This window comes from Mytilus edulis, chromosome 7 (assembly GCF_963676685.1).
Source record: "Mytilus edulis chromosome 7, xbMytEdul2.2, whole genome shotgun sequence".
NCBI classification, from domain to species: domain Eukaryota; kingdom Metazoa; phylum Mollusca; class Bivalvia; order Mytilida; family Mytilidae; genus Mytilus; species Mytilus edulis.
The window spans coordinates 72,948,337-72,963,301 of record NC_092350.1 but is presented as its reverse complement, the minus strand read 5'-3'; the positions used below and the strand labels follow the sequence as shown (position 1 = coordinate 72,963,301).

The 14,965-nt window shown below is 30.7% G+C and overlaps 1 protein-coding gene across 2 annotated transcripts in view; it reads left to right on the top strand.

Annotated features, from left to right (window-relative positions):
- Nucleotides 1-14,965, top strand: part of LOC139482161 (uncharacterized) — a 114,864-nt gene that overhangs the window by 49,443 nt on the left and 50,456 nt on the right. For both annotated transcript variants that reach the window (XM_071265861.1, XM_071265862.1), the window contains exons 18-23: nucleotides 330-473; nucleotides 1,199-1,342; nucleotides 2,767-2,913; nucleotides 7,161-7,448; nucleotides 8,614-8,820; nucleotides 9,291-9,434. In XM_071265861.1, coding sequence (XP_071121962.1) covers nucleotides 330-473; nucleotides 1,199-1,342; nucleotides 2,767-2,913; nucleotides 7,161-7,448; nucleotides 8,614-8,820; nucleotides 9,291-9,434 — 1,074 coding nt within the window. The remainder of the gene's footprint in view (nucleotides 1-329; nucleotides 474-1,198; nucleotides 1,343-2,766; nucleotides 2,914-7,160; nucleotides 7,449-8,613; nucleotides 8,821-9,290; nucleotides 9,435-14,965) is intronic.

Below are 14,965 nucleotides of genomic sequence, written 5' to 3'. Positions count from 1 at the left end.
ACAAATCAAGTACTGTAAAATTCAGGTACTTAATTATTACACTAATTAATTAAATAAGAAACAAAATAGTACTGAATATTTAAAGTAGATTTCCAGTACTACAGATTTTGTGTACAGAAATAGTACCTATGCAAAAGTAGCTGTGTATCTATGAGGAGTTTATTCACAGAAAGGTCTACAACATGGGGCAAAGCAGTATTGTTGATTAAAAGTTTGCTAAATTCATGTTTCTTCTCAAAATCCGTTGATGTAACCAAAAAAAAATAGGATATTTATATTTACTATCAAACCAACCAAACTTTCGTTAATTATGCATTTTTCTTTTCCAGAGCTCTGCAATCAAATGACTTCCGTTTTATTCATGAAAACCAGTTTTCCAATCTTTCCAATATGTACCGTTTAAATCTGGCTAACAATGATATAGACTACTTACCTGACAATGTCTTTAGTGGATGCACATCTCTGACACAGTTGTAAGTATAATTCACCATTTCAAAATCTAATGCATTCTGGGTAATATTTTCAAAAGTGTACACAAAAATGTTGCTTAAAATGATCAGGAATTCAAGGATACATACTTAATTTAGTGTATAATGGAAAGAGTTTGGATGATGTGATTTAATGGGCTTGAGTTATTTCTCTCTCTAACATTTTGGAGGGGTAAATAGTTAATTTTCTGATTTGACTCACCAAATTAAAGTATTCTATGCACATAAGTCTGATAAAAGATCCTCACTACACTGTAGTGATAAATTTAGGAAGGGTAAAAGAAATCGAAATTGTTCAGGACAAACCTAGTGGTCTGTTTAAGTTATCTTTGGCAGATTTATGAAGAAATTTGCAAACTTAGACCTTCAAGGTTGTGTCAATCAAAACTTTTCTCTAATTGGCCAAAAAATTAATTTGATATAGTTTGAAAACAATTACTTAGTTTTGAATCTTAGTTCAGCCTAAAAAGAAATATGAAAATAGCATTCCAATTTATTCAGACATATTCAACTAAGTTAAGATTCAGATAATCTTTTTTATATCAATGGCATATTTGCCAATTATTTACCCTGGCAATTCTGAATTGGGGGACTATTTTTTTCAGGAGAGGGGGGGGGGAGTTATAAAAATATCCAATAATAATAAAATAGGGTATTGGATATGTGAGCTTGCTCAGCTTCATATTTCAACTTAATATTGTATGTTTCAGAGTTTTGAATGGAAATAAAATAAAACAGATAAAGAAGATGCACTTAGAGAACTGTCCATTATCCACACAGCTTTATCTGCAGAACAATGAGTTGGGATGGATAGAAGATGGGGCATTAGATCATATCACCTCAATATCTTATTTGTATGTATATAAGAATAAGATTTGGTGATCCATTGTTTTTTCATGGGATACTTACTTTTGTGTATTTTGCTTGTATGGAGAAAAGAAATGTCTAAAAATCATTAGAGAAATTTTTTTTGTAAATACAATATTTTTCAACTCTCAACAGTTTAACTAATTTGAAAGTTTATCTGTCTAGAGTGGAGAAATATTGTATCACATTCAAAGCAGTGATAAAATCTATATCTTAACAACTTATTTTAACCCTATGACCTTCAACAATGAGCAAACCCCATTTACTATATACAGGGTATAAAGAGCCTTTGTTAACAAAATATAAAGAACTCAAAACAGACATGTAGTGGCCATATTGAAGCTAAAAATAGTGAACAAATATCAATTTTGGCAGTTAGAGACTATAGCTAGTGACAATTACTGGACAACAGAGTATTGGCTTAGGGCAATGTTTATAGTTTAACAACTGGGTCAATATCTTCAATTGTTTTTCCATAGGCATAAATGATAAAGTTTTTCCCTGTAGCTCAGTCCATATCCTAAACTTGGATATGTATGATAGCTCATTTCGAAGCTATGACATATGTGGTTAAATTTTTCGGGGTACGAAGTGAGATTACTTTTTTGTAATTTAGCATACCCAGAACATCCTTTCCTGATGTGGCTACTCATGGTAAAAAATCCCTTTTTAACACAATAAGTTCTTTGAAAATATTATACTCTGATCACATTCAAAAGCTCCATAGTTTTTACACATTTATTCTATGTTCCTCTACTTTCCTAATCACCACAAATGGTTAAGCTCAGTCATTTGTAAAATATAGAAACATGTCCAATATCACTACACAGAGATTTTTTGTTTACACACAACTTTTAAGTTCCTCATTTCAAGGCCAATTAGGGATATTGACCCAACTAATCTGAAAGAATCAGTTGAAAGGGCTGCTTAACTGTTTTATTTAGTTTTCAAAATATATGTCGTTTGCGTTATAGCACAGATTTTTTTAATCTGCTGATCAAGTTATAGTTTTAGTTCGCGTTATAGCACAGATTTTTTTTTTATCTGCTGATCAAGTTATAGTTTTAGTTTCAGGTAGTTTAACCATTAAAATTTTTTTTTTTTGGAGGAGTCATCATACAGTATGGTCTTTTATACAATACAATACAATACAATATTTTTATTTTCCAAATTAAAGGGCCCATTAAGAGCATAACATTAATTACAACATGACTTAAACATTACAGAGTGATTAAAGAAACATGAAATAATAATTCAAATGCATGAAGAAAAGATCAGTGGTCAAGGGGAGATAATTTTGATATCTATATTGGAGTATTTAACTGATTTTCTAAGTTGCAGGCCTTTTATATGTACTATTTATATAATGCCTTTTCCATATGTTCTAATCACAGTATTTTTTCTTTCACAGGTACCTACATAACAACAGATTGTATTCTTTACCAATGGGAGGAGACTTCAATGATATGACTGTTACATATTTTTATCTATATAATAACCGTATCTCAGCTATTTTGAATGGGACATTCAAAAATTTTGTTGTTTCACTTACCAGTTTGTAAGTTAAATTTAATTTTATTCTTACTACTAACATTATTACTTAACAACTGATACTTTAAAGGGGCACAAGCTACTTTATACATAATTTTTCAATCATTCATGTAAGTGAAATAGTGAAATAATAATTCGCTATTAGCAGCCGGTATGGTTCAATTTTGTCTAGATAAGCTGAAAAACATCGATGATGATGAATTATTCACTTGCAAGTGAATAATTCATCCTTATTGAATCTGTATTCATGTAAACTTCAATTGAACCCCTTAGCTAAAGATGAATTATGCATGAAAGATGCATGTTAGGCTATTAAAAGAAAAGAATGTCAGCATTGAAAGTGAAACAAAGATAAATTAATTGATTGAATGATTCGATCCACAATAAATCATTCTTATTCAGGTAAAATCGAAAAAAAAACATATTTTTTAATCTTAAAATTGAAATAAAACAGACATAGAAAAATCCAATTGCACGAGGTTCATATATCTATTTATATTTATGTTCATGTTTATATTGTGTTATGTGGCCGTCAGTTGTTTTCTGGGTATTCTCGATAGTTAATTAGATGGCATCTAGACTCAAATAAACACGAAACAAAGCTACATATTAATAAGCTCATACCGCTTTTAATTGTTTATTTTAGATTTTTTATACGACCGCAAAAATTGAAATTTTTTTGGTCGTATATTGGTATCACGTTGGCGTCGTCGTCGTCCGAATACTTTTAGTTTTCGCACTCTAACTTTAGTAAAAGTGAATAGAAATCTATGAAATTTTAAGGCAAGGTTTATGACCACAAAAGGAAGGTTGGGATTGATTTTGGGAGTTTTGGTCCCAACATTTTAGGAATTAGGGGTCAAAAAGGGCCCAAATAAGCATTTTCTTGGTTTTCGCACAATAACTTTAGTTTAAGTAAATAGAAATCTATGAAATTTAAACACAAGGTTTATGACCACAAAAGGAAGGTTGGGATTGATTTTGGGAATTGAGGTCTGAACAGTTTAGGAATTAGGGGCCCAAGTAAGCATTATTCTTGGTTTTCGCACCATAACTTTAGCATAAGAAAATAGAAATCTATGAAATTTAAACACAAGGTTTCTGACCACTGAAAGAAGGTTGGGTTTGATTTTGGGAGTTTTGGTCCCAACAGTTTAGGAATAAGGGGCCCAAAGGGTCCAAAATTGAACTTTGTTTGATTTCATCAAAAATTGAATAATTGGGGTTCTTTGATATGCCAAATCTGACTGTGTATGTAGATTCTTAATTTTTGGTCCCGTTTTCAAATTGGTCTACATTAAGGTCCAAAGGGTCCAAAATTAAACTTAGTTTGATTTTAACAAAAATTGAATCCTTGGGGTTCTTTGATATGCTGAATCTAAAAATGTACTTAGATTTTTGATTATTGGCCCTGTTTTCAAGTTGGTCCAAATCGGGGTCCAAAATTAAACTTTGTTTGATTTCATCAAAAATTGAATAATTGGGGTTCTTTGATATGCCAAATTTAAATGTGTATGTAGATTCTTAATTTTTAGTCCCGTTTTCAAATTGGTCTACATTAAAGTCCAAAGGGTCCAAAATTAAACTAAGTTTGATTTTAACAAAAATTGAATTCTTGGGCTTTTTTGATATGCTGAATCTAAACATGTACTTAGATTTTTGATTATGGGCCCAGTTTTCAAGTTGGTTCAAATCAGGATCCAAAATTATTATATTAAGTATTGTGCAATAGCAAGAAATTTTCAATTGCACAATATTCAACAATAGCAAGAAATCTTCAGTTGCACAGTATTGTACAATAGCAAGAAATTTTCAATTGCACAGTATTGTGCAATAGCAAGAAATCTTCAATTGCACAGTATTGTGCAATAGCAAATATTTTCAATTGCACAGTATTGCACAATATCAAGAAATATCTAATTGCACAATATTGTGCAATAGCAAAAATTTTTCAATTGATTGGAGTTATCTTTCTTTGTCCAGAATAGTAATTGAATCAACTTAAATCATTGTTTTATACAATATACAATGTATATTCACTTTTACTACCAACTAATAGATTAAAACAATCTTTACCATTCAGTGATAACAAGCACCTTTTGTTACATTTTAATATTTTATGATGTATTTAAATGAGTAGTTATTGTTGCAAACTCCATTAGAAATTTGAATTGAGATCAGTTTTGGAAAAAGGGAAAGGGGGATGTGAAAAAAAAATGGGGAGGGGGGGGGGGGTAAATTTTTCTCATTTCAGATTTCATAAATAAAAAGAAAATTTCTTCAAACATTTTTTTGAGAGGCTTAATATTCAACAGCATAGTGAATTGCTCAAAGGAAAAAAATATTTTAAGTTCATTAGACCACATTCATTCTGTGTCCGAAACCTATGCTGTGTCAACTATTTAATCACAATTTAAATTTAGAGCTGAATCCAGCTTGAATGTTGTGTCCATACTTGCCCCAACCGTTCAGGGTTCAACCTCTGCAGTCGTATAAAGCTGCGCCCTGCGGAGCATCTGGTTATAATTTGGATAAATGTTTTACATTGTTATAAATCAAATATGAGAATTTGAGTCAAATCTGTTAACATGAATTTGACAGCTAGTGCCCCTTGAAGTTGTATACTTTTATGACCTTATTCGTCGATCTTTTCTGTCTATTATGTCCTCCATTTCAATTTTTATTGGTCCATTAATCCAAACATAAAACATCTTTTACATAAAAATCTAAAGTCAGCTTCTGGCATCAGACTTAAACTTTTTTGAACTGAGTTTTATTGTGTGTATTGGGCCATTCCAGTTAATATCTGCTAAAGGGAGGGTGGATGCTCCTTTCTGAGGGGTGTAAAATTTATACATCTTAGGGGTGAAAATTTGGGGTTTTTCATCTGACACGTACACATATATGCAAAAAACTTCTGAGGGTCTTGCAGCAGTAAATAATTTAAAATAATTACATCTTAGGGGTTACAAAAATGCCTATGTCAGATCTTAGGGGTGCTTTTGAATGTAGACAGTTACCTATAATGCATTATCTGGTATTGTATTTAAAATTCTGATGGGTACAATCCTTGCAGTAAAAAATTCTGATAGATCATTTTTTCCCATGAAAGCCCATCCACCCAATATGAACAGAAACTCTACATCTGATAGGTCTTAATTCTTAGATCTGATAGGTAGTTTTTCATGATCTTTTTTTCTGATACGTATAAACAAATTTCTCCCCATCCATCCCCACCTGTCAGAAATTAACTGGAATGTCCCATTGTTGTGTGTTTTTGTTTTTTCTACATTGGCTTCAGGTATAGGGGAGAGTTGACATCTAAAAAAAAAATGTTTTTTTGCATTTTTGCACCTGTCCCAACTAAGGAGCCTCTGGCCTTTGTTAGTCTTGTATGATTTTTAAATTTTAGTTTCTTATGTACATTTCTGAGTTTAGTATGATGCCCATTATCACTGAACTACTGTGTATTCATTTATTTTCATGGGTATCAATTTCATGGATTGCTGAATACTTGCATTTTCATGGATATATGATTTCATGGTTTTGGTATTGAATATTTGAATTTGTGGTTAACCTGTACCAACGAAACCCCTGAAAATTGGTATCCAATGAAAATAATGAATCCACAGTATAATACATTTTTGTTGGGGGGGGGGGGGGAGACTCTAAAGCAAGCCTCTGGTGGGGGAGTTTCTCACTGCATTGAAGACCCAATGGTGACCTTCAGCTGTTGCCTGCTCTTTGGTCGGGTTTTCCATTTCCCATTTCCATTCTCCGTTTTATCCTGTATAAAAGATTGAACATTATTTCTTGGTCTTTGCTCAAACGCCTTATCATCATGCTTATGATATTGAGTTGTACAAAATAAGCCATACAGTTTGGAATCTATCAGTCAGCCCTTTTATCATGTTTATGTTTACATTGTTTCTGAAAATTTTAAACATACATTAATTGTAGAATATAGAATCAATCATCTTCTGTTTTCTTAGCTTTACATCAAAAGTTTAGGCTTTTAATAAGAAAAATGGAGAGAGCCTGCTGGTTGTATAATCACAAATATAAGAATAAAGAGATGTAGTATGATTGTGAATTAAACAACTATGCACCAGAGTTCAATATTGAGAAAAGCAAATAATAAAAGGCCCTGAAATAAAAAAAAAAGTGAATAATTCAAACAAGACGAACAAATAACCTTCTTTATAAAAAAATGATTAATGAAAATTTAATTCATGATTTAACTTTCCATTACAGAGATTTGTCCAATAACAGAATAGCAACCATTGAAGGGAATGCCTTTACTGATGTGACCGTCTCATATGTATACAGTAGTTTGAAGCTTACCAATAACAAGATTAAAGATATTCAGCCATATGCTTTTAATAACGTGAATGCACCAAGTATACAATTTGATGGAGATACGATGGGAGTTATTCCATCGTATGCCTTCAATGACATTACAGCCTCGACCTTGAACCTTTACAACATCGGGATAACAGGCATAGAGGAAAACGCTTTCAACAATTTCAACGTGGGGTTGCTGTAAGTTTCTTAAGGCCATAAATTTTTAAATTGTTGATTTACCGATTTTTGATGTAAAAGATGTGGGTCAGTTAGTTGGAAATAAGGTGAAAAAGAACCTTATTATAGATATAAATTTATATAGGATTACAATATTTGTGTTCTACAATTTGTCACCATACTTTCAATTTAAGTGCTTAACATATTTTCTCTCAGCTGTCTAAACATACAATGCATGACATCATCAAACATGTTTACAAAATATAAAAGGGGGAATGAGTAATAAGTGTTTAACAATTGGAAAAAGATGTCATTACACGAAGAGTGAAAACAAAATTTAATCACGATATTTTATCACCAATGTTATATCAGATCATTCTCAAATTAATTTTGGAAGAAGACTTGTTCAGTATTACATGCGATTGGACATAGGATATGAGAGCTTGATCACTTAAGGTTCTTTAATTTTTTAGTATAGTGGAGTCATTAATTTTCATGGATTGCTGAAAACTTGCATTTTTGTGGATAATTGATTTCATGGATTTGTCCGTCTTTATGGATCTTTATGTGCAAAGCCTATTGTAAATAGGTTATTCGTTGAACATTTGAATTCTTTGTTTGCCTGTACCCATGATGCAGTGATATTGTTAGCTTTTTTCAAAACTACCTCTACCCTTTTTTATTGGGAAAATATGCTCAATTTTAATCAAATTGGGAAATTTTGAATAAATCATGAATTTGACTGAAACTTCAATTTATAGACCCCTTTTCAAGAGTCCAACCCTGCTTTGAAATAAGACCCCTTTTGTCAGTGATGATGCATAAATAGACCCTCAAATCTGCACATATAGTAATTTTATGCATGAAAAATGTATAAATGAGTGTTTTTCAGTTTGAATTCATGCACAATTACTACTGAGACTGCACTGTTTGGGAAAAAAGTTAGTCTTTTTGGGAATAGTTTTAAGCCATTTTTTTTCAAATTGGGATTTTTCTCCAGGGGAAAAAGCCTTTATTCTCCATTAAATTAAGACAAACAATATCACTGAAAGTTAGGAAAATTAGTATCCAACGAAAAATAATGAATCCACAGTATAGAATAGTCTATGAGGCAATTGTTTTATTAAAAAACAAAGAAAATGAACAGTCAATAATTCTATTCCTTAATAATTTTTTTATTTTGTAGCTATTTATATGGTAACTCTATCAGCAGCCTGGATGGATCAATTTTCGCTGGAACATCTTCTGTCACATACTTGTATCTAAACAAGAACAATATAGCTTATATAAAGGCTAATGTGTTTGATAGTGTTACAGTTACATATCTGTATCTGAATGAGAATTCTCTATCCATTTATCCTATAGCCCTTAGTCAGATTACTCCCAGAGAAATGTAAGTAGATAAAATTATCTCCTGTAAAATTTTATAGAAGTTGAGGCTGTTGGATTACATGATGTATATACTCAAGCCTCGAATAGGCTCTATATAGTTACACACAGACGTCGCACATGTCTGTCCATCAGTCACAGTTTGTTTCCAGTTGATAAAGTGAACACAATGTCATAGACCATAAAATGCTGGTCAAGTCTGATTTTGATTTTTTAACATTAATTTTAAAAAGATGATCATATTGCATGTGTATTAAAAGTTTGATCAAGGAAAGGTACATTGAAAAAGGCAATAACGGTTACCTTTTTATAATGATTATTTATTTAATTCATCTAAGTTTCATTTGAACTAGGTCATGTAGGTTATCTTTTACTTTAGTATTTATTTATTGCAGTTACCTAAATGTTTTATTTAATTCGGTTACCTGAGTCTTTCTATTTCTCTAAGTTACCTGAGTGTACATTTTTTTTCAGTTACCTTGAGGACAATGAAATAACAGGAATACCTGATGGATCTTTAGCTGGACAGACAAATCTACAGATTTTCTCCATGTATAATAACAAACTGACCGAAATAACTGCAACTACATTTACATCTGCTACTAATCTTCAGACTTTGTAAGTTGTTTTTCCTTTTATAATCTGATTTAATAATTTATTGCTTGAATTTACAGTGAGATGCCTATAGGTGTTACTGTAAAATTTTACCTATAGCTCAACCTGTTTTTAAAATTGTCAACACAATAGGGACATTTAAATTGACCAGTTGGTTTGGTAGATTTAAATCTACCTTGATGCTACCTGTAAAAATTTTTATTCACCTAACCAAAAGTTTCAGCATGCTTTTTTCCTGAACTTTTTTTTACCTAGGATTATTCTATTGAGAGATTTTTATTTTACTGTCATTCAAAATCTTATGAGTGATCAAGCCAAACAAGAATGACTATATCATACATGTTATTTTCTTGCAGTTTATTTAAAATTGCATGACCTGAAATGCACTACATTTCATCTAAATGTTTGCATAGCCACTACTAGCAGTGTTTAATACCCTAAATAATCCAGTCGTAATATTTCACTCACTTTAATGAAACCTCAAAATCATATTTGAATAAACAATTTCATTTATTTTTTTACACTAATATTTGACATCTCATCCAGAATTCCAAAGATTTTAAATAATTCCCAATTTTATTCATTTCTCACTACTTCACTAGATTTTTTTCAAATCCATAGTATAAATTCTGATTAACTTCCAATGATATACATCCTAATTTAACAGGTGCAGAATCTATACATAATTCGGAATCATTTCCATTACTATATTCCAAATAGTTATCCTCACTTATATTTTGTAATATTTTATTTATATTTTTACTATATATCACATGATTTTAATATATCCACAGTAAACATTTTATTTCATTTCCTATAATAAATTTCCAAATCAAACAATATTTGATTCAGAATTTTATAATGACTATTTCCAATTTCACATTCACTTAAAACATTTCCTCATGTTAGGAATATTTTAGAATATTTTACTTTCATTTTTATACGCCCGTTGTCTTTTAGACGGGACGTATTATGGTATACCGTTGTCCGTCCGTCCGTCCGTCTGTCCATCTGTCCGTCCGTCCGTCTGTCCGTCCGTCGTCCACACTTCGGACAATAACTCAAAAACACTTTCACCAATTTCCATGAAACTTAAGTGAATTGTTTATATCTATTGACATAAGCTCCCTTTCGTTTTTTTTTAATTTCAGATTTTAAGTTTTGGATTTATGGGGCTTTATTAATAAAAAAGGGGGGATTTTCAACACTTCGGACAATAACTCAAAAAGGCTTTCACCAATGTCCATGAAACTTTGGTGAATTGTTTATATCTAGTGATGTAAGCTCCCTTTCAATTTTTATAAATTTCAGATTTTAAGTTTTGGATTTATGGGGCTTTATTCATAAAAAAAAGGGGGATTTTCAACACTTCGGACAATAACTCAAAAAGGCTTTCACCAATGTCCATGAAACTTTGGTGAATTGTTTATATCTATTGATGTAAGCTCCCTTTCAATTTTTATAAATTTCAGATTTTACATTTCCGTGTTATGAATTTTTATGCTTAAAAAAGGGGGGATTTTCCAATTTTGGGACAATAACTAACACTTTCACAAAATTTTATGCAACTTTGATAAATTGTTTATATCTATTGACATAAGCTCCCTTTCCATTTTTATAAATTTTAGATTTTACGTTTTCTTAAGTAATGAATTTTTATACTTAAAAAAGGGGGATTTTATGAAACTTTGGTGAATATATTAATGTAACATCCTTTTGATTTGTATATATATTTCTAGTTGATCATATAAATTCATTTAAAGCATAAAAGACAAGTTAAAAGAGCAACTGGCGTATCATGCGCTAAAGCGCAGCCCTTTATTCACTTTATCACTAGATTAGACTATATCCACTGCATTACTTCAACATTTTATTTCATTTCCTATAATAATTTCCAAATTAAACAATATTTGATTCAGAATTTTATAATGACTATTTCCAATTTCACATTCACTTTTAAAAAACATTTCCTCACATTAGGAATATTTTAGAATATTTTACTTTTATTTTTCACTTTATCACTAGATTAGACTATATCCACTGCATTACTTCAACATTTTATTTCATTTCCAAGATCCCATTTAAATAGGGAATCATCTGAAATTTGTAATAGATCCCAAAATTAATAATGAATATTTCAAAAATCACATTTAAAGCCACAGAAACATGTTGGATGAACTCACACTATATCTCCTACTTGAATTCCAGTTTTGAAATTTTTAAATCTTTAACATAAATAAATCCCATCGTATGAAAAATTGAATTTCCTTTAGTGAACACAGCATTTTATGCACAAAAGTCCCACTAATATTATAATAGATTTCAAAGAAAAAACACAGCAAGGTATACTCCAAAATTATTTTGAATTTTATGTGTACAACATCATATGTAAGCCCCACAAAACGGTTTGAATTAATTATTTCCTCCTTGATGTCCTTCATGACAATAAAATCTAGAAAGAAACACATCACATTTTAAGAAGCAAAATTGGTATAAATAAAATAAATCCAATATTGTATGCACAATGACACCAAAAGATTTAAAACATTGCAAATAATAATCCAAAATGAGAATCTTGAAGGGTCATGTGAAGAAAAGAACAACATATCCCTCTGAAAATTTAAACTGTAAACACCTGAGCAGCTATTTCTTGTTTCACTGGCAGCTGGACAATACTATGTATAAGGGTTAGAATTTTAAAGAAGCATTTTGGTGTAAAAACAGTTTAAATTTTCAAACATAGTAATACATATTTATTTTAATCTTTTACTGATTTAGAATTTTAGGTAAAAAATAGACAAATCATATATATCAGGGATTTAAAACAATGAAAACCAAAACTATTTTCTTCCCTATCAATTTTTAATAGAATAATCCTAGGTAAGAAAATCTTCAGGAAAAAAGCATGCTGAAACTTTGGGTTAGGTGAATAAAAATCTGTACAGGTAGAAAGAATCAAGGTATATTTAAATCTAACAATACCAACTGGTCAATTTAAATGTCCCCATTGTGTTGACAATTTTTAAAACAGGTTGAGCTATAGGTAAAATTTTACAGTAACAGTAACAGGCAACTCACTGTAAGAATAGTATGTAATATCATTTTTCATACCCCAAAATGAAATAACGTCATGTTATTGGTTGAATGCCCATTGTTAAAAGTTATTTCAGACCAATCACAAAGTTTTGTTGTAAGCTTTTGAAAAGAATTACCCAGAATGCATAAGATTCTGAAACAGCAAATTGATTGATTAATGTTTGCCTATGTCAAGTAGCAGTGTTTTATGCAAGTTAAGAATAAGAAAATGAAATATTTGCTATAAATCTGAAAATTCCAGTTGTGAGAGATAAAACTTCTATGAATGTTTTAAATAACAAAACTGTTGAAACATTGAGTTACTTGATTAATAATTATACATTTGGTGAAGTAATATGAAGGTTCATCTTTTATCCTGTGCGTGAACTAAAGTTATGATGTGTCAATTAATCTGACAACATATGTCATGGTGTGTTATTTGGCTTACATTTGTGTTAGTGTTATTTTGGATAAAAAATATGTTTTATTTTAAGAAAGAAAATTTTATGTTTGTATTTAGTAAAATTTTAATTAATGGGTTTATTTAATTTTACCTATGCTGTAGCATTAGTACTCAAAATGTCACAGTTTGCTCAAAGCACTTTATTTTGAAATATTAATTGTAATTAGCACATGTCACTTTGAAAGTTTAAGATTTTATCAAAACATTATAGGATTAGGCTTTGTTAATTAATGTCTATTTTTTGCTAATGAGAGTATTATTAACGTGTCGGGACAAGTTGAGTTATTTCGGATTTTAGTATAAATATTGTTGGGGAATTTTGTAAAAGCAGTCAGTGTTTCGGAAGCGTAACCTCACACTACTCATGTCATTATACTGGACCTATAAGACTGTCTACCAGCCTACCAGTTGACTGTGTAGTGTGAGACAAAATTTATCTCATGACTCATAATTTAACTTTAATAGAAATACTTTTGAGAAACTTTTATTTTGATACTTTTATATTTTGAATTAAGATTAAGTACATTTTATGATTTAGTAATTTTGGCATTTAGTTTATATCTTACATTTTAAGGAGAAATAGTTTTACTTTGGATTTGATATTTAGATTTGATACTTTATAATTTGGTTAGATTATTATTATTATTTGGCATTGTTTATTGATTGATTTGTTATCATTCATTTAAATCGTTATCGTTAATTAAATTATGAAAACCTTCCTTGCGTTTTAGCTATGCCTATCAGAACATTAAGTCTAGTGATAGACTGACCCCCTGTCCCTTGGTTCCAGCACATACGAGTTAGCTCCCCCTTATCTAACAGTGCTCTGGAGTGGACCTTGGTGACACATAACATAACATAAAAAAAAAACTTTTAAAGCAAAGTACTGTAAACCAAACATAAATCATGGCTAATATGTAAACTTCGATCTTTCTTTAATTAACTACAGCAAGCAAATTTGATATGGGCTAACTGCAAAATAAAGTATCCACGAAAATAACTTGGTTAACAATAACTGCACTTTAATTGTAATTCTTCCTCTCAAAGTCACAGTGAGATCTTTAACATGGATTAAGAAAACTGCATAATTTTGATCATCGAAATTGACCAACAAGAAAATGAAGTAGCACATATTTAATGTTGTCTCAAGAATAAATTCCCCAAAAATATAAAAATGGAAGAAAACAAGAACATTATAGTGTATTGCTTCCTTGCATTTATAGGGTTAAATTCAGTAACGAAGCCTGAGTGGAAGACACTTGTCAAATAATTTTTACACTCATGCATTTATTTGCAATACTCATAGAAGAAGACCCTATATCAATACTGAACGAATAACAATGAGATGAAGAACAACGATCAAGAGTTGTTGACGTATTTTCTAAACTTTGTTGAAGTCCTTCCTTTTAACACAAATTGATTAAAAATTAATCTAGAGTTGTCTCTCTTTGTCTGTTGTTAATTGTAATTCACAAATTCCAAAATTAAAATGATACAGACTTTCTGTATATTATACTCATTTGTGTAGAGGTTCCATCCTCTGTTTTTCATTTATAACTTTTACAACTTATACAAAAACAATCCTTTGAATTAAACATACATTTTATTACAACAACTTGTTAGCTCACCTGGTCTAAAAGGCCAAGTGAGCTTTTCTCATCACTTGGCGTCCGGCATCCGGCGTCCGTAGTCCGTCGATGTCGTCCGTCGTCGTCGTTAACTTTTACAAAAATCTTCTCCTCTGAAACTACTGGGCCAAATTTAACCAAACTTGGCCACAATCATCATTGGGGTATCTTGTTTAAAAAATGTGTCCGGTGACCCGGCCAACAATCCAAGATGGCCGCCATGGCTAAAAATAGAACATAGGGGTAAAATGCAGTTTTTGGCTTATAACTCAAAAACCAAAGCATTTAGAGCAAATCTGACATGGGTAGAATTGTTAAACAGGTGAAGATCTATCTGCCCTGAAATTTTCAGATGAATCGGATAACCC